This window comes from Panthera pardus, unplaced genomic scaffold (assembly GCF_024362965.1).
Source record: "Panthera pardus isolate Hobbes unplaced genomic scaffold, ASM2436296v1 HiC_scaffold_11, whole genome shotgun sequence".
Lineage (NCBI taxonomy): Eukaryota > Metazoa > Chordata > Mammalia > Carnivora > Felidae > Panthera > Panthera pardus.
The window spans coordinates 94,808,635-94,831,899 of record NW_026526666.1 but is presented as its reverse complement, the minus strand read 5'-3'; the positions used below and the strand labels follow the sequence as shown (position 1 = coordinate 94,831,899).

Genomic DNA, 23,265 nt, shown 5'->3' with positions numbered 1-23,265 from the left:
CAAACTCCTAGTTTTATTCCCATTTTACAGATGAGAATACAGAGGCACAGCTCATATAAATAGTTTACCCAAGGTCATAGAACTAATAAGTGGTGAAGCCAGGATTCTGATCCGTTTAGTCTGGATTTAAAACTCATTCTTAGCCATTGTATTAAACTGCTCTTCATGCATACGGAGACATTCCTTCTGAGTAGATGCCATAAACAAGTCAGATGCCGCAAAAGGTGGGAGTGTTTCAAAGCTGAAAAAGCACTTTCCTAAGTCTTAATTAATTAGGTAGGCCACAGAGACAGAGTCGATGAGAGGTTAGTAAATTGAACAGAAGGCTATTCTTAGGACCTCTTTTTCTCCACAAGGCTCTGGGTCACACCCTGCCTCTATTACAGGACCCTTTATTTGTCCTCGGGACTTTCCAAGGAAAGGTAAACTGAAGGAAAGGTAAACTGGGGCCGGTGACAATGACAACTCAATCCTTATGGATTATCTTAGGTAAGGACTTTCCAAAATGATTTCACACAAATATCTTGACCTTTTCGAAAGCCAAAATCCTTCCCTCTACTTCCTATCCCAAGGAGTGGGAGAACTCCCTTATCCAGTATTTCCAAGGCCTGTTTCACGTCACAAATACACACTTTAATTTCAGCATCTTAACATTTTGAGCCAACTAAAGTAGGGTCACACTTAAAGTTAATTAACTGTGTTCCTCCACCTAAATTTGGAAGTGGGAAAAAATTACCATAAGAAAACAAATGAAGCAGCAGGGGAGGGCAGGCAGAGAATTCAACATACAACCTCTATATAAAATTGTTCACCAAGGAGAGGTCAAAGATACTGGTATATCAAATTTTCTGCGACCCCAATTATGCATATAATGTTTGCATTTGTTGCAAATTGAATACTTTTAAACTCTTGTTACTTTACTTTTTTTTTTTGTTTTTTTAATGTTTATTTATTTTTGAGAGAGGGACAGAGAGAGACAGAGTGTGAGAGGCAGAGGGGCAGAGAGAGAAGGAGTCACAGAATCCGAAGCAGGCTCCAGGCTCTGAGCTGTCAGCACAGAGCCCGACGCAGGGCTTGAACTCACGAGCTGTGAGAACATGACCTGAGCCAAAGTCGGACGCTCAACCGACTGAGCCACCCAGGCGACCCAAATTCTTGTTACTTAAAAATCAACAGTGTGGGGGCGCCTGGGTGGCTCAGTCGGTTAAGCGTCTGACTTCAGCTCAGGTCATGATCTCGCGGTCTGTGAGTTCGAGCCCCGCGTCGGGCTCTGGGCTGATGGCTCAGAGCCTGGAGCCTGCTTCCGATTCTGTGTCTCCCTCTCTCTCTGCCCCTCCCCCGTTCATGCTCTGTCTCTCTCTGTCTCAAAAATAAAATAAACGTTAAAAAAATATATAAAAAAAAAAAAAATCAACAGTGTGAAGCCTCTCTAAAAAGTCCCTAATTTTGTTTATTTATTTATTTTTTTTATGTTCATTTATTTTTGAGGCGGGGGAGGGAGGGAGGGAGAGAATGTGAGCCAGGGAGGGGCAGAGAGACAGGAAGAGAGAATCCCAAGCAGGCTCCATGCTGTCAGCACAGAGCCCGATGAAGGGCTCAAACTCATGAGCTGTGAGATCATGACCTGAGCCGAAGTCAGATGCTGAACTAACTGAGCCACCCAGGCGTCCCAATAAATTTTTATTAACACACACCTGCCTACCACACCACAGACTGATTCACTGGGAATCCGGTCTGGTATGAGGTACTCTGACACTTGCAGACCCTCCACAGTTAAAAGGCCCATCATCATCATGGGGACATATGATGAAATAAATCCCCTGCCCTCAAGAAAACTTATACATGAAAGTTTTATACTCATTAGGACGTTTCTTGGCCTACCTTCAACATAATGAGGCTACTGAGCCTCCAGACAGACTCTAAAATCGGTGTATCACGAAAGTAGAGGAAGAAAGGGTGTCACTCCCATGCAGGTTCTCATCGAGCACCACGGGACCAAATGTGCCCACCGGCAAACTTGGAGGGACATGTTACCTGGGCCTGCTCCCCCAGAGCCGACGGTCAGCCTCGTAGGCTTCATTCCCCACACACACCAAAGGCCTCCTAATCACACAGCAGACATGATCAGTGGAGCACATCTCTGAACGAGGCACGAGCCAGAAAGGCAGCTGTGAGAAACTGGATAATCGGAGAGGCACCCTACACACAGAACTAATATTCCCTAAAATCGCTCATTAGTTCAGATGTTTCCCAAGGTTCCTATGAAGTCAGGAAATCTCACGTGCGGAAGACAGTGGTAGAATTACAAGGCATTCTTGTTTACTTTTGCAAAGATGGTAAAATGGTGAAGCAATTCCAAATTCTGGTTTGGTTTCTTTGCCACTTTCCCACAACTGGAGTTTCTACTCGCACAGAACCAAGGGCTAGAAGAGCGGCTCTACTGCGGGTACAAGACAAAACAAGGACTGGTTTTAGTTAGGGATGCCTATATTTCATGCATGACTAGAAAGTTATTTCGACATCTCTATACCATGATCAGTCTTTGTTAGTATTATTGGGATGTTATTACAATGGTCTAAACAACAGCCACCATTCCCCTGGAACGTTAGTTCTCAAACTCCAGCTTCTGCTAATAGGTGGAGGACTTGCTACAATGCAGACTGTGGGCCTCACTCCGCGCTTCCCGTTTGGCGGGTATGGGGTGGGGGCCTAGAACTTACATTTCTAACAAAGCTTCCAGGTGATGCTCGTGTTTGGGGACCAGACTTAGAGAACCGTGTTGTAGAGTTAAACCATCGTTGAGTGAGCCTTTAAATAGTGCTCCAAAATGACATTACCGTGGACTATATGCAGAATTTTTTCTAAGCATACTCAGTATATGACTATATGGAACCCTTCATTATGGTGAACAGAGTAAGGACAAGGGTCCAAGGTGGGCTTTCCTTGACAAATGCTTTGCTCATGGGGGTGCTGAAAAGAACACTCACATTTTCAGTATACAAATATTCTCTAGTCGTTCTCGTCTCTATGTCACTGAAGTTACACTTTGGAAAATAAAGAAAAGGAAAAAAACCACGTTCTGTCTACTGGCTTTCAGGCAAATCACTTTAAGACTTACTCATAGCGACAGAGGTGAGCTGCTAATAGTTCTCCATGACTCTGAAAACAGAAGATTTAAGACTAGGAATTAGGGACTTCCGGGAGGTGAAGTCTGAAAACAACTACGAGCATGAAAAATTTAACCACGGGATTCATGAGCATACTGATAAATCCAGAAGAGAAGTACTAGGCAAAATCTTTACTTTGCTCATGGAATTCCAGAATGTTGTACCATGTGGTTCTTTTTTAAATTATTTAATTATTATTTTTTATTTGAGACACAGAGCACACATGTGCACGCGTGTGCGCACAAATGGGGGAGAGGGGCAGAGGGAGAGAGAATCCTAAACAGGCTCCATGCTCAGGGCAGAACCCTACACATGGCTCACTCCCATGAACATGAAATCATGCCCCGTGCTGGGCTCTGTGCTGACAGTGCAGAGCCTGCTTGGGATTCTCTCTGCCCCTCCCCTGCGCTCTCTTCCAAAAATATAATGTTTTGTTCTGCAGATTTTTAGAAAATGTTTATTTATTTCCCAGAGAGAGCAAGCAAGCACATGCATGCGCAAGGGAGGGACAGAGAGAGGGAGAGAGACAAAGAATCCCAAGTAGGTTCTGCGCTGTAAGCACAGAGCCGGAATCAGGGCTCGAACTCGCGAACCACGAGATCATGACCGAAGCCTGAACCAAGAAAGCGTCAGACGCTTACCTGACTGAGCCACTCCGAACTGGTTCCTGCCTGGCAATCAAACAGGTTTCCCTAGGATGCCTTCAAATTCTTTTACAGTAACGATGCCAAAGGGGACGCTAAAGAGTAACTGCTGAGGTCCCACCCCATTCTAGCCGCTCTTCGCAAACACTCGCTTCCTCAGGGTAGCTCCAGAGAAGCTCCATCTGCAGGATGGAACTGGCCTCAAGGGCAAAGCAAGACCAGACAGACCAGACTGACCAACAACCGTATGGCTCAGTCTCTCTCGTGTGGCTACTTCTTCTCTGTGGCAGCCAGGAGCCTTGAGCTGGTGTGTGCATAGTGGGTAGGGGAGATGCATTTTGCTGACAGAATCCAAGCTGGGTCTTGGGAAGCCGACCAAGCCTTTGGCTTGATAGAGCTGTCATTATGGCAGTGTGTGAAGTAACTGACCTTGATAGCAAGAGTTCAGAGGTCAGGAAAAGAATAATTTGGAGAGGCATTTCCCACAACACCATATTAGCATCTGAATTAGAAAACCTAGAGGGCAGGAGAGGACAGGCTGGCATTGATAACTTAGGAGGGGAGAAATTCCTTAAAGAAAAACTACTGGAGTGATAATTTAACTGCTTATATCTCTCAACTGTTGGTTTTATAGGTAATACTCTGTCATGGAAACAAGAAAAGCCATGTTTCACGGTTTTATTATTTGAGGAATGGAGAGACAAAAGGAAAACTGAGAAGAACATTTTACAATCCCTGAGTGTGAAGTCCATCTTGGGCTGTAAACACCTAGAAGACTAACTGTTCAAAATGTTCTCCAGGAAAGACCACAGGGGTTCTGTCTGGAACGCAATCAGTCTCTCCCCGATAATGAAAACATTTCCAATTTACCATCAATGTGGCCAATAGTAACTACAAGAAGTCTTTGCATTTACAGAGATGCCCTCAGAAGATACAAGTATATGGAGCTTATTTGACAGAAACAAAGTAGGAAACAAACACAAAGTTGCTCTTTGGGAAAGTCTCTACAGAATCCCTATGCTGCTTTCCAGAACTTGGTTCTAGTCAAGTATGCTATTTAAACTCAGTCTAAAATAGACACTTCAGTTACTCACAAAGAACACGGTACTAAATTCTTCTGCACAGGCATGGCCTTCTTTGGGACCTCTGCCAGCACATCCCTTCCCACACTAGGCTAAAGAGCCTCCTGGAGGGGGAAGGGTACTGTATGAACCCCGATCCCAGAATTTAGCACATTGTGTTGAAATTATCCATTTAGACTCTCCCAATAAGATTATACTATCCTAAAGGACAGGAACTGTTTCTTATGAAAATGTTGAACTAAATCCAATCCTGGAAACCAAATGGTTATAGATTCCTCATGAGGTGGGATAAGAAGTGGCTCAGCAGGGCTCAGCAAACTCAGCAGGGCTGAGGGCAAACACTTTTCTGGGTGTCTCCCTTACACTGCCTTTTTTTTTTTTTTTTTTCCCTTTTCCTATTTTATTCTTCAGTTGTAACATGGCCAGAAAGTTACTGATTGATATCAAAACAACTCACTAATATTAAGACAAAAGCTTGTCTGGATCTTGGGCTTCAGGGCATACATTTTCATTATTATAATTATACCTACATCTTTAAAAAAATCGCTCCTTGGGTCATCCAAAGCAAGAGGAACATCCAAAACAAGAGGAACTTTTGTAATGGGCATGACAAAAGTTTAGATCCTGTATGACTGCATATACCACAGGCGTTAAAAAAAAAAAAAAGAAATTCCATATTGGCATTGTTTTCACTTCTAAATAAACCCATGAGAAAGGCCACTTGATGAATAGGGCAGTACTTATCAGCTAAAAATTAACAGCATGAAAACCAATAATAGTTCCTTGTTACCATTTCAAGTGGTCTTTTGATCCAATTTCTCCTGGAAGAGAGGAGGTCCACAGTCAGTTTAATCAGATAACTTGTTAATTGCAGTTCTAATGGGGGTAGGAGAGTGGGTACTCTTTGAAGTGGCTCTGTTTAGAAGTAAAAACAATGTTGCTAGTCATAAAGTTTCTGGCCTGGTGTCAAAACAGGGAAATCCTAGTCAGGCAGGAGAGAGCCAGACTGAAATATGGTATAATCTATATATTCTCTCCCCTGGAAGACTGAGGTTTTACCCAGACTTGTGCTATGCACATTTTCCCACTCTTCTCTCCAGTAGGAGATAACGTATACCCACCTCAGAAAAGTATGTATTCTGGAAAAATCCCAGCATCTGAACTTTATAAACAAACAGGAAGAGTTCCTTCCTTTCCTAGGGGAACCCCAAGGCTCTGCTCTCATTCACCTGTCCTGAGACCACCACAGACCCAGGTTGTTCTAGATTGCAAATGGCTAGAGGAGACAAGGAGAAATCACCAGCTCATATAGATTAACTAGGAACGGGTCCAGGGATCGGGAAGGAGCTAATATAGCAACATATTGCAAAGAACTGAAAGTAGTTGGCTAAGTAACATCCTATGCCTTCTTCACAGAGATTAGTACATGGAAGTGCTGAGCGCTGGGTGCCTTCCTTCTATGAAAACAGAAAAATATTTAAGATACTTCATAGGCATTTTAATCAAAAGCACATCATCTTAATAAAAACATGCAATTGGCCTTAAAAATAAACTGTAACAAATTGTGAACAGAATCCAAATTCATTAGTTTGCTACTTTTCTCTTCGTGAATCAGATTTCCTTTAACAATCTATCCATCCATACAGAAGTCCTGGATGGATATAGTTTATGACTTACTTTAAACACCTCCGTCTACTCTCTTGCATCACCAGTTAATTTTCTTCCTAGTGCGTTAGATTTTCTTTGTATTGACTGATTTGTTTATGGGCTGTCTTCCCCCCAAACAGACCTGCGTCTTGTTCACTCCTATATCTGCCACAGCTTGGACAGCACTGGGCATAAACATTCAATAAATAAAGGCGTGAAAATGAATAAACAAAGGGATGAAGGCAATCCCTTTTCAAGCTTTGGGACCTTGAGGATAACTTCTGACCACTCTCCACTCCCTAGCTAGTACTTCTGTATATATACAAACTGAACTTAATCAGATTCTACATCTCCCTCCATCTGAATACTGTATTGCATGTAATCTGAACAAAAACTACCAAAGGTAGATATCACCATCTCTATTCTAAAGGTGAGGCAAATGAGATGTTACATAACCTGTTTATGGTCACCGGTTACTAAGCAACAGAGATCTGATACAAACCTGTGTTTGCCTGGCACAAAAACCAAGCTCTTAATGTTATTACTAACCAGTCTCCTTCCTTCTCACAACACATTCCTCCCATCATTTTAGGTAGGGAGGCCCTAATTATGAGCAGTACCTTTAATTATTAGCCAAGCAGTCTTTCCTCCCCCAAATCTCTATAATACTTAGTTATATCATCAGATCTTTCTACTTAGAGCAGGATTAAGTGAATAGAGAACTCTCTGGGATACTCACTGTATCTAGAGTATGTCTTATTATTTTTTTTTTTTAAGGTTTTTAAAAAGTAATCTCTACACTCATTGTGGGGCTCAAACTTACAACCCCAAGATCAAGACTTGCATGCCCTACTGACCGAGCCAGCTAGGCGCCCCTAGAATATTTCTTAAAGTCGACATGGTAGGTCTTAAGTAAGAAATGAGTGATATGTCCACAAACAAACTCACATAAGAATGTTGACTGCAACTATATTCAAAGCAGAAATAACCCAAGTATTCATCAACATTAGAATAGGTTAAAAAAAAAAAAAGTAGTATATTCACATTACGGAACAGTTACAGCAACGAAAAGGAATAAACCCCTGATAAATGCAACCGCACAGATCAATCTCAAACAGACCAAGATGAATCTCAAGTCTCTTAGAAGTCAGAAGGTGGTTACCTCGGTGGGGAGTGGTATTGACATGAAAGGGCATGAGGGAACTTTCTGAGGTGACAAGTATTTTGTTTCTTGATCTGGGTGATAATCACATGGGTGTATACACAGTTTAAAAAGTCTGAGTAGGGGCGCCTGGGTGGCTCAGTCGGTTAAGCGTCCGACTTCAGCTCGGGTCACGATCTCGCGGTCCGTGAGTTCGAGCCCCGCGTCGGGCTCTGGGCTGATGGCTCGGAGTCTGGAGCCTGTTTCCGATTCTGTGTCTCCCTCTCTTTTTGCCCCTCCCCCGTTCATGCTCTGTCTCTCTCTGTCCCAAAAATAAATAAACGTTAAAAAAAAAAAAATTAAAAAAAAAAAGTCTGAGTTGTGCAGAGAACAAATCTAAGTTAAGATTTATTCATTTTACTGTATGTAAATTATGTTTTAATAAAGTATTAAGAAAAAAAGACTAGCTAATGTCAGAGCTGATAGAATGAAGTGAACTGTAAATCATGTTTATACCACCGTCACATGGCATCAGCCACTCCTTTTACCAGGAAACAGAAAGACCAATCCACTGCCAGAAAATTCATTACGGGAGGTCTTTGAGAACATATTCCTTCCATAAAATGCAACCACGCTGTAACTCATATATGTAAATAAAACAGCAAGAAACAACTTAAGATTGGGCAATGAATTTCAGAAACATTACTAAATGGGCAAGAAGGCAAAAAAGGAACACAGCATAAAAGCCGACAAATCAAATATAAAATAGCCCATAATCACTCCTAGAGAGAATTATGGAACAGAGGAAATTATCAGGCACGCTGCTTGTTTGAAAAAGTAGAATTAATTAAAGCAGTATTTCAAGAGTTCATTTCCCAAAAAGGAGATGAGAGGTAGCTTCTAAGTTTTGAAAAGTTAAAGTAGTCTCTAAGAACCTAAGTTGATATTTCAAATTAATAAATGACCAATCACAATTCTCACCCACCTAGAAGACCAACCACCCTGCAGATTCTTTACAAAATCTCCTCAAGGTCACAAGAACTGAAAAACTTGAAAAACCAGCCCAATCCTGACAGTACAGAGAATAAACAGCCAAATAATAAGCACCAGGGCATGAGCTGGTGCAAGGCACTGCCGAGTTTCCTAGAAGCCAACAGTGTCATGGGGAAGGAGTCAGAAATGAGTCTAGCATAGTATCTTTTGTGTTCCCCCACATAAGATTAGCTTTCTGCAATTTCACTCAGGACACAAAATAAAATTAAGAAATCTGAATAGCACTGGAGATAGGGATAAAGCATCATACAAAATGAAGTCTACTGTGCTCATAAAACACCAAGTGCTATTGGTGGGGGGTGGTTATGTGGATACCTGAGAAAAACAAACACTAGATGGTCTGAGAGTCTCACTGCACAGGAAATGCAACCAAAAACTGCCTGTCAAGAGGGTGGGCAGACGGGATAACAGTGTGGGTATGGAGGCTCAGAATTCTAAGGAAAGTCACTGCTTATGCTCAGTGACACTCAGACTTCTATCTAAAATAAGAAAAGGCAGGGGTGTCCGGGTGGCTCAGTTGATTAAGCGTCCAACTTCGGCTCAGGTCATGATCTCATAGTTTGTGGGTTTGAGCCCCACGTTTGGCTCTGTGCTTGACAGTGTGGAGCCAGCTTGGGATTCTCTCTCTCTTTTTCTCTGCCTGTCCCCTGCTCTCTCTCTCTCTCAAAATAAATAAATAAACTTAAATTTAAAAAATAAATAAATACAATAAATAAAATAAAATAAAATAAAATAAAATAAAATAAAATAAATAAAATAAAATATAAGAAAATGTTTATAGAGTTTTAAGAAAGGACAGAAAAACTCATGAGCTGGACCAAGTAAATAAAAGTGAAAGGGGGGCGCCTGGGTGGCTCAGTCGGTTGGGCTTCCGACTTCGGCTCAGGTCACGATCTCACGGTCCGTGAGTTCGAGCCCCGCGTCGGGCTCTGGGCTGATGGCTCAGAGCCTGGAGCCTGCTTCCGATTCTGTGTCTCCCTCTCTCTCTGCCCCTCCCCCGTTCATGCTGTGTCTCTCTCTGTCTCAAAAATAAATAAAACGTTAAAAAAAAATAAAAATAAAAAAAAAAATAAAAGTGAAAGGATGCAGAATTTTCAACATGGACAGATTTTAATACATTTTGGCAATCAAGACATTAAATAATCAAGAAAAGATCCGGGGCGCCTGGGTGGCTCAGTTAGTGGAGTATCCGACTTCAGCTCAGTTCATGATCTCATGGTTGTGAGTCTGGGCCCCACATTGAGGCCTCTGTTGTCAGCACAGAGCCTCTGTCCCCCTCTTTCAAAAATAAACATTAAAAATTTTTTTTTAAAAAGGGGCACCTGGGAAGCTCAGTTGGTTAAGTGTCCGACTTTGGCTCAGGTCATGATCTCGCAGTTCATGAGTTCAAGCCCCACACTGGGCTCTGTGCTGAGCCTACAGCCTAGAGCCTACAGCATGCTTTGCATTCTGTGTCTCCCTCTCTCTGTCTTTTCCCCGCTAATACTCTTTCTCTCCCTCTAAAAAATAAATAAACATTTTTTAAAAATTAAAAAACAAACAAAGATCCATAGGTAAAGTTAGTTGGGCCTTCTCATTCATAAAGAAAATATTAAAACAGTGAGGTCAATGATCAGTTTTTAGCACAGAGAAAAGAAGAAGCTTGGATTGTATTTGAAAGTCCTCTTGTTAAATATGGTCCAACATTTACCAGTTGATAGGCATCTACCTCTCTCTCATCTCCACAGAACTGGCATTCTCAGAACATAATGGTAAGTTTTAAAAATGTATAAAGTGTTTAGATTCAAAACAACACTACAAAGCAGAATCTAACGCCTTTGAACACACTAATAAGTTATTTAAAAAAATTCCACATCCAGCTATTTCAATGTCAATACTGACACCTGGGACCTAAGCCAAGGGAAGGACTGGGTGATCTTTTCCAGAACACACTCTCCTGGTTAGCTGTTCTGGGTATACCTGGTGCCAGGTATCAGTCCCACACTCCCTTCTTTGTTTTGACATTTCCTGAACATGTTAGCACAGGCTCAGGAAAGACTAAACTTTTCTACCAGACACAGGACAGCAAAGCTTCATCAATGGATCCAAGAGCCCTGTGTGCACCATTTTTCAGATATCATTTACAGAGTAAGAGAAACAGTAACACTCTGGGCAGTTCCAGAACTTTCCAGCTTTAAGGATATTCTGGCCTTCCCACAGACATCTGATATGACCAATATTCTTTCTTTTTCTTGCCCAACTCCAAAAGTAAACTAGCTTTTCTGCTAGATTACTCAGTGATTTTGGAAGATGTGATTATTTGTTTAGGAACAGTCTTAATGAAAACAAAATTATTTCCAATAGAGCTTTTGACTCTGCACGGCTGGAAAAATCTTGATGTGTTAGGTCAAAAAAAAAGATGTCTTCAGCATTCTGCTCCCCGCCAAAAGAAATTTGAAAAGGCAAATCATATTGATATTTGAAAATTCTCTAAGCTGTGAAAAGGTTTCCTCAAATGACATATACCCTTCTGCTCATTATCCTTTTCTGACTCTGATCACAGACATAACGGCCAGAGAGCTTAGTTTTTCCCCCAAATTCAATAGAGTATCAAGGACCAAGGGCAACTACAAATAAAGGGAATCACAGGAAAAGAAAGAAAAACAAACTAGGAAAAAGAATTTTAAAGGAAGGGCAAAAAAAAAATTTTTTTTTTATAGTAGAGAAATCTAATAAACACTGTCTCAGCCAGGTGATCAAGGTTAAGATCAATGGTAAAAAAATCATGTTCACAGTATGTACCCTCAACAGGATGTGATAAGGACATTTTACCACTGTGGTGTTCCTCCCCAAAACCTGTAACTCTAATCTAACCGTAAGAGAAACATCAGACAAACCCAAAACGAAGGACAGTCCACACAATACCTGACAGTACTTCTCAAAACTGTCAAGATCATCAAACTAGGGAAGTCTGAGCAACTATCACAGCCAAGAGGAATCTAAGGAGACACAAAGACTAACTGTAATGTATCTTGGATGGGACCTTGGAACAGAAGAAAGGTATTAAACAAACAAAAGAAAAAGAACTGGGGAGCCTGGGTGGCTCAGTCGGTTGGGCGTCTGACTTCAGCTCAGATCATGATCTCACAGTCCGTGGGTTCAAGCCCCGCGTCAGGCTCTGCGCTGACAGCTCAGAGCCTGGAGCCTGCTTCAAATTCTGCCTCCCTTTCTCTCTGCCCCTCCCCTGCTCACACTCTGTCTGTCTGTCTCTCTCTCTCTCTCTCTCTCAAAAAAAAGAATAAAGTACAGACTTTAGTTAATAATAATGTATCAGTACTGGCTCATTAATTGTCATAAATGTACTACACTAACGCAAGCTGTTAACAATAGGGAAAACTAGGTGTGGGGCATATGGGAACTCTGTTCTATTCTAAAATAAGTCTATTTAAAAAGTTTTTTAAAACGTGAAAGAAATTATAGAAAAATAAAACTACTCACAGCATGGCAGAGGAGAAAGAACACAGACTTTAGAGATAAAATCTTGGGTTTCAATCACTGCTCCATCATTTATTGGCTGTGTGATCTTAGGTAAATTACTAGGTGATTTTCTGAGCTCCAGTTTCCTCATCTGTAAAATGGGGATAACAGCAGTGCCAACCTAACTGGGTCGGTTTGAAGGTTAGATAGTTTGTCTGAAGAATCTGAGACAACCAACACCCCACCCTAAAACGCTTTCAAGGGTGTCATCCATACACATTTCCTCAGACAGCAGGCCACTCCTGACTAATCAGAGTAAAAGGTAGCTGTTTCTACAAAGAAGCAGTTAAGAGAACACCGAGCAGTCATCCTTCTTCCTTAACAACAGTTTAGGAGTCTAGCTTCGAGCATTACACACTCACCTAACAGACCGCGATAACAAAGTGAAGTCACAGATTGTGCAGTAAGAAAAGCCAAAAGATTTTGGAGGGATCCAGGATTTCCAAATTTAGCTAGGGATATTTTCTCTTTTTTAAAAATGGAGATCCTCCACTCTATTCCCAACCTCTTGAGATTAGGTGAGGCTGCTATGAGGCAGAGGAATCTATTTTTTTTAGTATGCTTCTTCCCAGGTCACTTGGACAAAAGTGACTTTTGTCAACCTGTGACTTTTAGGAGCAGTGATCTTGTCTCTACCTCTTTCACGGAGAAGAAACCGAGGCCCAATGAATACACAAGCGATCAAGGATTAAGTTCAGAGGCAAGTGGCTCAGGAGTGGCAAGGGTAGCCTGGTTGCGTATCTCTGTCCCTGAGTGTTTTCTAAAACAAAGGGTCTGAGCCATAAGCCATCACTTGGAATTTCATGTGTGATTGATAGGGTAGAAACTGAAAAGCAAAAAAATGTATTGGACAATAAGATTCTATAGGGAGAATGTAGTGGGAAAATCAACTGTGCTCTAGGACTCGTTAACAGAGAAGACAAGTTGAGTCTTAAATCCTTATCTAACATCTATCAACTCTCCTACCTGTGGAAAATTCTAAAACTGAAATTTGTTCCCCTTTTGTAAATGGGTGTGGGCTAATCTTGAAGTTCTGAAAACCAGAACACTCCAATTTTAAGTGCAAAAATGTGTACTTGAACATCTCTACTTTGATTTAAAGTAACCAAAAAAGGCCGTGACTTATAATGTTATTATACATTAAACAGATGCCACAATTACCTTCCGTCTGACTAGAGGGTATTTTAGAAACAGTGTTTAAACATTAGTCTTTTGAAGGACCTGTCCCAAGAACTGTGCATTTGCTGGGGAATCAACACAGGCTGATTAGAATTAAGGTGTTCCCTTAGCACAACTCCAGAAGGTGGAAGATTCAACTTCCTAGAACACCTGGCAAAGACTACAATGTAGACAATTGTACATTCACACTCACCGCCAGGATGTTCGATGGCCTGTTCTGCTCCACCCTCGGTTATTCTATCTAAGCGATAAAGCAATCAGGACTTCTACCGGTTCCCACATCTCCCCATCCGCCAGCATCTGCAATCACATGCTCCTTCCTGCTCCTTGCGATAAATGCTCAATGCTCTCGTCCATGGCCAGCCCTCTCCCTTTCTTACCCCTCGAGGACAAGCTCTAACGATCCTTCCTCTCTATCCACATCAAGTCTTCCCTCTAGATCATTCCCAGCAGCACGAATATGCTATAAAATCTGCCATCTTAAAAAAACAAACCTCTCAAATGTACATTCCCCTCCGCTTAGTGCTTGGTTTCTCTGCTCTCTTTTACAGCAAAACTCTTCAAAAACGGGAATGCACTGTTTATACGTCCTGTCTTCAACTCCTCTCTTCCCACTGTCTTGAAACCATTCCAAATACACTTTCGTCCTTATCACTCATTGAAAGTACTCTTCACTCAACCTAAGGACAATTCGAAGTCCTCAAATGACTTGACCTCTTCCTTGAGTAGGACCCGGCTGCTATTTCCTCCCCTCCCAGAAACACTTTCAAGTCTGGTGGCTTCTAAGATGCCTCATTCTCCTGTCTTCCCCCACCCACCTCCACAGATATGCCTTTGCTAGTTTTTTGTTTTTTTTTTTTTTTTTGCTGTTTCTCCCTCTCTCCCTGATCCCCAAACAAAGCTACATCCCAGACTTCCCTGGTCATCTCACCCAGGGAATCCATGATGCTAATCACTCCCATATGGCTATCTAGACAACTGTCTCAGGCGTGCAGGTCTCTCTGGAACTCCAGACACAACTCCACCTGGACGTCCCAATGTGTGTTTCAAATGTAATGTGTTTCAAACTGAATTTCTCATCTCTCCTGAACTTTGCCGACCTTGACCACCCACAGCCTTTCTTACCCATCTCAGTTAATGGCAACACTATTCCTTCAAATGCCCAGGCTAAAAATCCTTAGGACTGCCCTTGACTCTTGTCTCTTATCACACTCCACATCCACATCATGGGCAAATCCCACTGGCTCCATTCAATCCATCCAGTTGTTAACTTTCTGCTAACACCCTAACCCAAGTCACCATTCCTTGTCTAGATTATTGCTACCACTTCTTAGCTGGTCTCCTCATTCTTACACTTGTCTTCGTATACACTCTTCTCAGAAAACTAAATGGCCAGTCATTGCACTCAAAAAATGCGAAAAAGTCCCCACGACAGCCTGAAGGTCTTACGTGTATGACACATTTCCGTCCATTATTTGTCCAACCCCCTTTCCTAGAACATTCTCCTTTGTTCACTCTCATTCCTCATTACCCCTTGACTGTCCCAAGCACACTCCCACCTCCAGACCTTTGCACTGGTTATTCTCAGTTTGGAATGTTCTTTTACTTAGCTATCCATTTGGTTCACTTCTGTACCCAATCAACTCTTTGTTCTAATCCTACCTTCTCCATGAGGCCTACCCTTATCGACCTAGTTATACCTCCCTATTCCTGACCTCCTTACCATGCTATCATTTTGCTTCAGTAGCAGTAATCACCTTCTAACATACTATATTATGTTATTTGGCATTTTAAATATGTCTTCCCTCATTTGGATTTGATCTCCATCAAGAGCGGGATTTGTGTCTGTTTTATTCACTCATGTGTCCCCAGCATCTAAAACAATGCCAGGCACAGAGTAGGAAATCCATAAATATTTGCTGCAAGAACAAATGAAGGATGAGAGTAGAACTAACGGAACAAAAGGAAGGACTGTGCTGTCGTTTACGGGAAGTCAAGCCCTCTACTTTAAACATCAAACTCTCATAACAGCTAGTTACATGATACCACCACTGAAATGTGTAAAGAAATAAAAAAATTAAACTTCTTCCAAATATTTACTGTCCATTTCAGGGAACGGGCCCTCTATCTACCCAGCTGTCAAACCTGAAGCATAAGTCAGCCTTGACCGGCCCTCTGACCCTCCCACAGCCAATCCATCAAGAAGTCCTGTTGATTTTATCAGAGTTTCAGCTCAAATTCTTCCGTTTCCCTTTACCTCTACTCCTAGGACTCTAGTCCAAGTCATTACATCCCCTCACCCGAACCATGTGGGGGCCTCCTAGCTGTTCTCTCGGCTTTGTCTTCTTGCCTTCTTCAATCCATTTCCTGAGTAGCGGCAAAAGTGTTCTTTAAAATGTAAATTGGACCATATTCCTCTGCTTAAAATCTCAAAATCTCTCAGATGCTGGAGCGTGAACGAGTCAGCTCCTGTTTACATCTCAGCTCCACCTGGGCCACTCTGCTCCTTGCTCAGCATACTATGTCTGTCCACCAAGGTCCACTTTCGGGTCCTCTTAACGTGTGCTATTCTTTGCTGCCCCAGGGCCTCTGCATATGCTGGCCTCGCTTTTTCCACTCTTCATCCTTCAAATCTCAGCAAAAAAAAAAAAAAAAGTTGCCTTCTGTTTAAAGTAGCTCTCCCCCTCTTATTCTGGCTCATTCCTTGTTTTCTCCATACTTTGTAATAATTTGCTTGCTTGTTTTTGTTTCTCCCCCATTACAGGATACGATATACACTTCATGAGGGGAGGGGCTACAAGACAGCTGTAAAAGGAAGCAGGGGGCGCCTCACTGGAAACATCTGAGAAGCACTAGCTATAGGTAGGTCTGGCTCAGCCGGAAGAGTTCTCATTCTAACATTTGTCATCACCACACTCCCTCTAGATGGAGTGCTTCTATCACTGCAAAAGGAACTAACAACCGGGATTCAGAGGCAAGTCGCGTTAATTCCCATGGTTATGGACTGAACTGTGTCCTCTCAAAATTCGTATGTTGAAGCCCCAACCCCAGTGTGATGGCCTTTGGAAATAGGACCTTTGGGAGATTAATGAGATTTAGATGAAGTCACAAAGTTGAGGCCTTTTATAATGGGATTGGTGCTCTTATAAGAAGAGGACGAGACACCAGAACTCTGTCTCTGCCAGATGAGGAGAGAGCAAGAGGGCAGCTGTCCCCAAGACCAGAAGACAACCCTCACCGGCACCCTGATCTCAGTCTCCTAGCCTTCAGAACCGTGAGAAATAAAGTTCTGTTGCTGAAGCCCCTCGTCTGCGGTATTTTGCTGTGGCAGCTTGAGCTGGCTAGGACACCACCCCACGTGGCAGGGCTCCTGTCTCATGTGTAGGGGCAGCCGATAAACAAGGAAAAAGGCACCTGATGCAGAAGCACTGTCCAGAAAGACTCTCCACTCCAAATGAAACTGCCCCACTGCTTGTCTGCTACTCTTCTCCACACGGCTACACTTTCAAAGACTGAACCCTGTTGAGGTTACGGCTTTAAATACCCTCTGCTTACAAATATAAGCGAGGGGACTCCACAGCTGACACCCTCCCCTCAGTCACTTTCCAACCTGCCCACCTCCGTGCGCCAGAACGGGTGAGTCAGGCACACCAAGGCGTATCGACAACGGGGTGCTGTTCAGAAAGACTCACTGACGTTTCAGTGAGGAAGTCATTTTGGCTGGGACTCACGACAGCACACAGAAGCATGTCCTCAGGCAATCTTCCCATGGGATTTCTGCCTGAAGGAGAATCTCACAGGCTTCTTTATTAAAAACTAGTGCTTGTTTGTTTAAAAAAGGAGACATTTCAAAAAACTGTCTTCCCCCCTTGAAAACTAGGCTCTAATTGTAGATTACAGTGAAGTGGCAAGCGGTCTCTTTGAGACACTGTTAGAAAATTGAACCTTCAGGAGCTTCTATGTTTTACAAAAGGAAACAGTCTACCATTGTATTTTTAAAGTCGGTTATTTCTCTGATACTTCTACCTTGAGGATCTCAAAACAGAGTCTTAGTGGTTTAAAAAAAAAAAGTCCCACGTCTACCTTACAGAGGGAAATTAGGGAAATAAGCACAGTAGGCAGCAGTATGCCATGAAGGTCCCACAGTCCGGGGCTCCACTTCTAGAAGGAAGATCAACCCCCAGGCCAAAGTATCAGAAGCGCAGAGCTTGGTTACACAAGAGAGAAGGGGCAGTATTGGCGTTTTGTGACTGGAATAGCCGAAACTGCTCTGGAATGGGACCTGGACACCAAGTACGGTGGCAACAGGATGCTGAAGCTGAAGAAATCTTGGACATTTTAGATCTGTGATTCCAAACATTAATCAGCATTGCTCTAAGTGCAAGAGGGGACAGGGGGCTAGAAAAGGAAACTCTCCAAAGCACACAATTCTGAGGGCCCTAAAATAGCACTAACTTCCAAAATTTTTAAGATTAACACTTGGTCTTCTTTCTAATGATTTTAATAAAGAATTTCATCTGTACAAAACCCAGCCCCACCTGTGAGTACCTGTTGTCAGTAGGCTTCTGCCTCCTAGATTTGTCTATTGCAGGGGAAGGAACAGGAGCTTACAGCTTTGGGGAAGCAAATTATAGTTTCTTCTCTTAAAAAGGTTTTAAGCACCGCTCCCCCCCCCCCCCCCAGAAAAAAAAGGTTTTAAGCCCCTGGCTTAGACAATCATAGCAGTCATTCCAGAAAAAAAGAAAAGCATAAACTAGCCATTTGAAAACAGAATCATCTAATCCTACTCCGTATTTGTCCCAGAGAGATGCAGTCAGTCCTCTGTTCACTGACAATGCAGACTTGGCTATTATGGCAGGAGATGAAACTCAGGTCTCTTCACTCTTAGCCTAGGCTCTTTCTACTACACCAAGTCACTTCCCATGTAGTTATCAAACTAGTAAATCAAGACCTAAAGGAGTAAGGAATCTGCCCAAGAAAACCTGAGTCTCCTTAGTCCTAGAGTGAATTTCAATCTTGAAAAGCCACACGAATGTCTGGGAAAAGCTTGTCAACAAATCATAGAGTACTCTATGCTCAGTGGACTCTTACTTCTCCAGCACACCAGCCCCTTCGGTCTTACGGCTGTGCCTTTTCAAACTGTCCTGCCTCAAGAGTGCAAAAACAAATCCCCGAAAGGTTAAATCAAAAAGGAGAAAATAATCAGGCTCCTGGGTGGCTCCTTTGGTTAAGCGTCTGACTTCGGCTCAGGTCATGATCTGATGGTTCATGAGTTCAAGCCCCGCGTCGGGCTCTGTGCTGACAGCTCAGAGCCTGGAGCCTGCTTTGGATTCTGTGTCTCCCTCTCTCTCTGCCCCTCCCCCACTCGTGCTCTGTCTCTCAAAAATGAATAAACATTTAAAACAAAAAAAAATTTTTAAAGAAAATAATCTAGTTTCTTTCTGCCAGAATTTCGGCATAGTGGGACTATGCAGGAATGTATCTACTGGAGAATCTTCCCACATTCCTGAGTCGTTAAGAGTAACCAGCAGAGGCATGTTCCATACACTCCCCAAATGTCTGAGCTGGCAACAACAAAGATATTCAGAGATCTCAGCCCTGGAACAACAGCTTCTGTCAGTGAACTACCGTTCTCACGATGCTGTGTTTCTGCTTACTTCAACTTCATACCAAAAGGCACATCACACCAGTGCAAGGACTTGAGAAAACCACACAAATGAATTCACACAGTAGTACAATTCTGGCAGGGCACCAATACTAGTAATAAAGTATAATTTTTTTAATTCAAAGACCTTATACAAACACATTACTTTTAGCATTTACACAGATTTGACCTGGGACCCTAGTACCAGAGACCACCACCAAAACAGAGCAGATAGAATGTCCATGCAAAGGGAGTTACCTGGTGAGAAGGCAAACATCAGCACTTTAGCTCTTACCTGAAGCCAAAGGTCGGATCCACTCTTTGCTATTTAGGTCAAGTCTCCAGAGGTCATTAAAAGCAGCATTGCAGCTGCTCTGGGTACAGCCTCCAAACACGTACATAGATTGATTAGCATCATAATAGCATGCACCTAGAAAGAAAACAATAAGAGCATAACTGATGTTCAATACTGAAGCCCCTCTGACACCTTAACTATAACACTTGTCTTTCAAAGATCAATAATTTCAGCCATTCGGCGACTCTGTGGCCAGGTACCAACTTTCTATAACCAGCCTCTTGTCTTCAGATTGGTTAATATCATATTATTCTTTAAAATAAGGTCCAGCAAGGGGCGCCTGGCTGACAGTTGGAAGAGCATGTGACTCTTGATCTCGTGAGTCTGGGCTCAGTGGGGGGTGTGGAGATTATGAAAAATAAATAAACTTAAAAAAGAAAGTAAAAGAAAGCTCAGAGGAAAGCTATAGAAATATCATTTCTGAGAACACTGAGCAAATTGACAATGTCACCATTAAATAAGACCGTATAATTCCAGCAAGAGCACACAAGAATTCAGATTATGGGTGCTCAATGGGTAAAATTTCAGTACAGCTGCACAATTAACCTAAATCTGCATCCTCACCCCCTAGGGCTAGGCAGAGAGAGCCAGTGCTAATGGATGCACTGTCCTCCTGTTTCTCTCCTCCAGCGCTCCTATTATTGCTTTTGTTTTCAAATGAAACCTGAAGCACAAACTAATAAACACATCTTTACATGAAGAGAATGACAGAAAACCATTTTAATCGATGCCATGAAGTAACCACACATGAAGATCAATGTATCTCGGGGATCTCAGAAGTAGGACGGTCCCCAGGCTACGGAGAGAACAGCATGGAGGTCGTTAAGCCGAAAGCCACCAAGGTGCATCAGAAAGCCACCAAGACAGGCTGCTCGGTGCTACACAGAAAACCAGTGAAGTAACATTTAAAAAGCATCAAGGTCTCTGAGAAGAGCCTTTTCAATCAGATGATTATACACTCCTCACCGACAGACACCATTCCAAAGAAAAGGGGTAAGGACTGTGAGAGGGGCTGGGCTGTACCTCCAAAACCAGAAGGACCACAGCCAAAGTCTAGAGGAGAGGCACTACCACCTTGTTTTGCCCTAAAAAGTTCACTTAGTCTCTATTCTTTGGAAACGATGACCCCACTCCTTACAGACTTGCATTTACCATCTTGGATCTCAGGAAGGGGGGCCAAGCAAAACTTTCCTTTCCATTCATTTCATGCATACTGGTGGGAAAAAAAAGAATTCTCGATGTTCCCCTTACATAAGAGTAGGAGGAAAGTGAAAAGAAACTCAGAGATTCAACCCACTAGTGCATGGTTTCAGTGACCAGTCAGCTTATTTGTAGTTCTAGTGCAGTTTAGCACACCTCTGTTTTTAAGATCTCTTCTGAACTCTGGCACCACTTAGTCAAGTTCAGAAAAAGAGAAATGCTACTGCTATAATTATCTCTGTGATATGTACTAGCTCTGGGAATAACCCTCCTTTTTTTTCTTAAATCAGCCCACCCCATAGGCCCTTTAAGGAATCTCTGCACCAGAAAGGCCAAGTCAGAAAACTTCAGGAGTTAAGAGGTACCATAGTAGTGTATTTAGTCGCTTACACCCAGTGATCTCAGCCAGTGGAAGGCACAGATCCAAATCATCTTGACCTCTGACACTGTGCAACAATGGAGCTCCAGACTTTTCAAACTAACACACTACAGTATATGAAGATTTAAATGATCTTACACTTTCCACTAACTTTCTTTCCTTTGCAAATAACTTCTAATCTGTATAAGTTTTAAAATCCACATCGCAGGGGCGCCTGCGTGGCTCAGTAGGTTAAGCATCTGACTCTTGATTTTGGGTCAGGTTATGATCTCCCGGTTCGTTTCATGAGAGGAGCCCTGCGTCAGGCTCCCGGCTGGGTGTGGAGCCTGCTTGGGATTCTCTCTCTCCCTCCCTCCCTCTCTCTCTCCCTCTCTCTCTCTCTCTCTCTTCCTCTCCCTCTGCCCCTCCCCCCCTCAAAAAAAATCCACATCTAAACAAGAAAATCTATTAAGAAATAAAATCCTATGAAACTCCAATGCTCATATTTCAGATTGGTTAAGAACTGCAAATAACAAGGGGCACCTGGGTGGCTCAGTCAGTTAAGCATCCGACTCTTGATTTTGGCTCAGGTCATGATCTCACAGTTGTGAATTTGCGCCCTGAGTCAGGCTCTTCACTGACAGCAGGGAACCTGCTTGGGATTCTCTCTCTCTCCTTCTCTCTCTGACCCTCCCCTGCTTGCACACATGTGTGTGCACAGTCTCTCTCTCAAAAATAAATGAATAAACATTTTTTAAAAAGAACTGTAAATAATGAAGGATCAAGTTTAGCTGATATTAGACAAACAAGAAGGATAATTGCTAGAGTCACATTTCAATCTCCACTAAAGGAGCTGAGCTTCAGATATCTTGGTCTTCTCATATCTTTCTTGAATTAGCTACTCCAACAAATTGACTGAAATTTTGAACTGAACCAACTGGTACCAGGCATAAAAGAACATTCTTTTCTTCTTGATAACCCATATCACGGAAAATAAATTAGCAATGTCCTATGGCCTCTGAAACCTTAATGTGTGTCCATTAGAACAATCTTTAATAAGACAAATCTGTGATTTCATAACTAAGAGTCAAGGGCTCATTTATGTCTCCCCGTTCTTCAAACATCAACTCTTGGCAGCTGCTTCCTTCATACAGCAAAAGAGCACAGTGCCTTTATTTTTCAAAGAGGTAGCAAACATTCTTCTTCTCTATTTGGATTGAAAACCCAGCCAACAGCCAGGCCCCATGAGGTCCCTGCCACATGTATTTTAATCCTATACTAAAATAAGGCAATCGGCATTCTCCTGCTTCTCTTGGAACAAACAAAGGTTTCTGGAAGAGGAAGGCATAGGCCAAACTATGCAAAGCTAGCAGGACTAAAATGACAAGTTTCGCACACCGTATTCTCAATGTCTCTCAGTTAATCAGCAATGAAGCTTAGAGAGGAAGAGAGTCAGTTTGGGCAGCTATGTTTAGAACTCCAATATAATGGAATAAGAAAACAGCCATCAATAATACCCTCAAATATTTTCAGCATCCTACTAAGCTTTTGTTTATTGTCTATTTTTATTTAAGACATCTACATGTTGGTCTGGGTGGCTGCGGGGAGACTCAACAAGTTCAATGGGCCTTTTAGAAAAAATTAAGAATTTAAGCAAATACCAGTGCTCAAGTAGTCATTTCCCTTTTACCAACGTTCTCCACCCACATAGTTTTCTTTTCAAAACATCTAGACCAGTGGAATGTGCAATACGAAAGTTACAGTTCATAGTACAGTATGAATACTCTAAGTAACATTAAGAATGTTTATTCTAGGGGCTCCTGGGTGGCTCAGTCGGTTAAGCCTCCGACTCTTGGTTTTGGCTCAGGTCACGATCTCACGGTTTTGTGGGTTCAAGCCCCACATTGGGCTCTGCGCTGGCAATGCGGAGCCCGCTTGGGATTCTCTCTCTCCCAGTCTTGCTCTGTCCACCCCCCCCCCCCCCACCACTTGCACGGTCTCTCTCAAAATAAATAAATTAAAAAAAAAAAAAAAGAATGCTTATTCTAATTACTATATTTCTTCAAATTTTCTGAAATGGCCTGATTGCTCCATGAACAACTATTGCAAAACATACATTTCCAGTTAATATCCGATAATCCCTACTCAAAGACAAGTCCAATATTCATATCAACACACAGCACACCAGTAGTTCTCTGGCATCCTAAACATCTCTGTACTGTAGCATGCTCCTCTCTAGTGCAAGGTCTTCCAGTTGTTTTAGAGAGCCACTTGAGAAA

At 42.4% G+C, this 23,265-nt stretch overlaps 1 protein-coding gene across 2 annotated transcripts in view; it reads right to left on the bottom strand.

Moving 5' to 3' along the window:
* The window catches only part of FBXO42 (F-box protein 42), a 97,608-nt gene that overhangs the window by 13,511 nt on the left and 60,832 nt on the right, over positions 1 to 23,265 (bottom strand). The window contains exon 4 of one of the 2 annotated variants that reach the window (XM_019461511.2): positions 19,369 to 19,503. In XM_019461511.2, the coding sequence (XP_019317056.1) occupies positions 19,369 to 19,503 (135 nt within the window). Of the gene's footprint in view, positions 1 to 12,211; positions 12,898 to 19,368; positions 19,504 to 23,265 lie in introns of those variants that run through there. The other variant, XM_019461512.2, reaches the window with a different exon arrangement.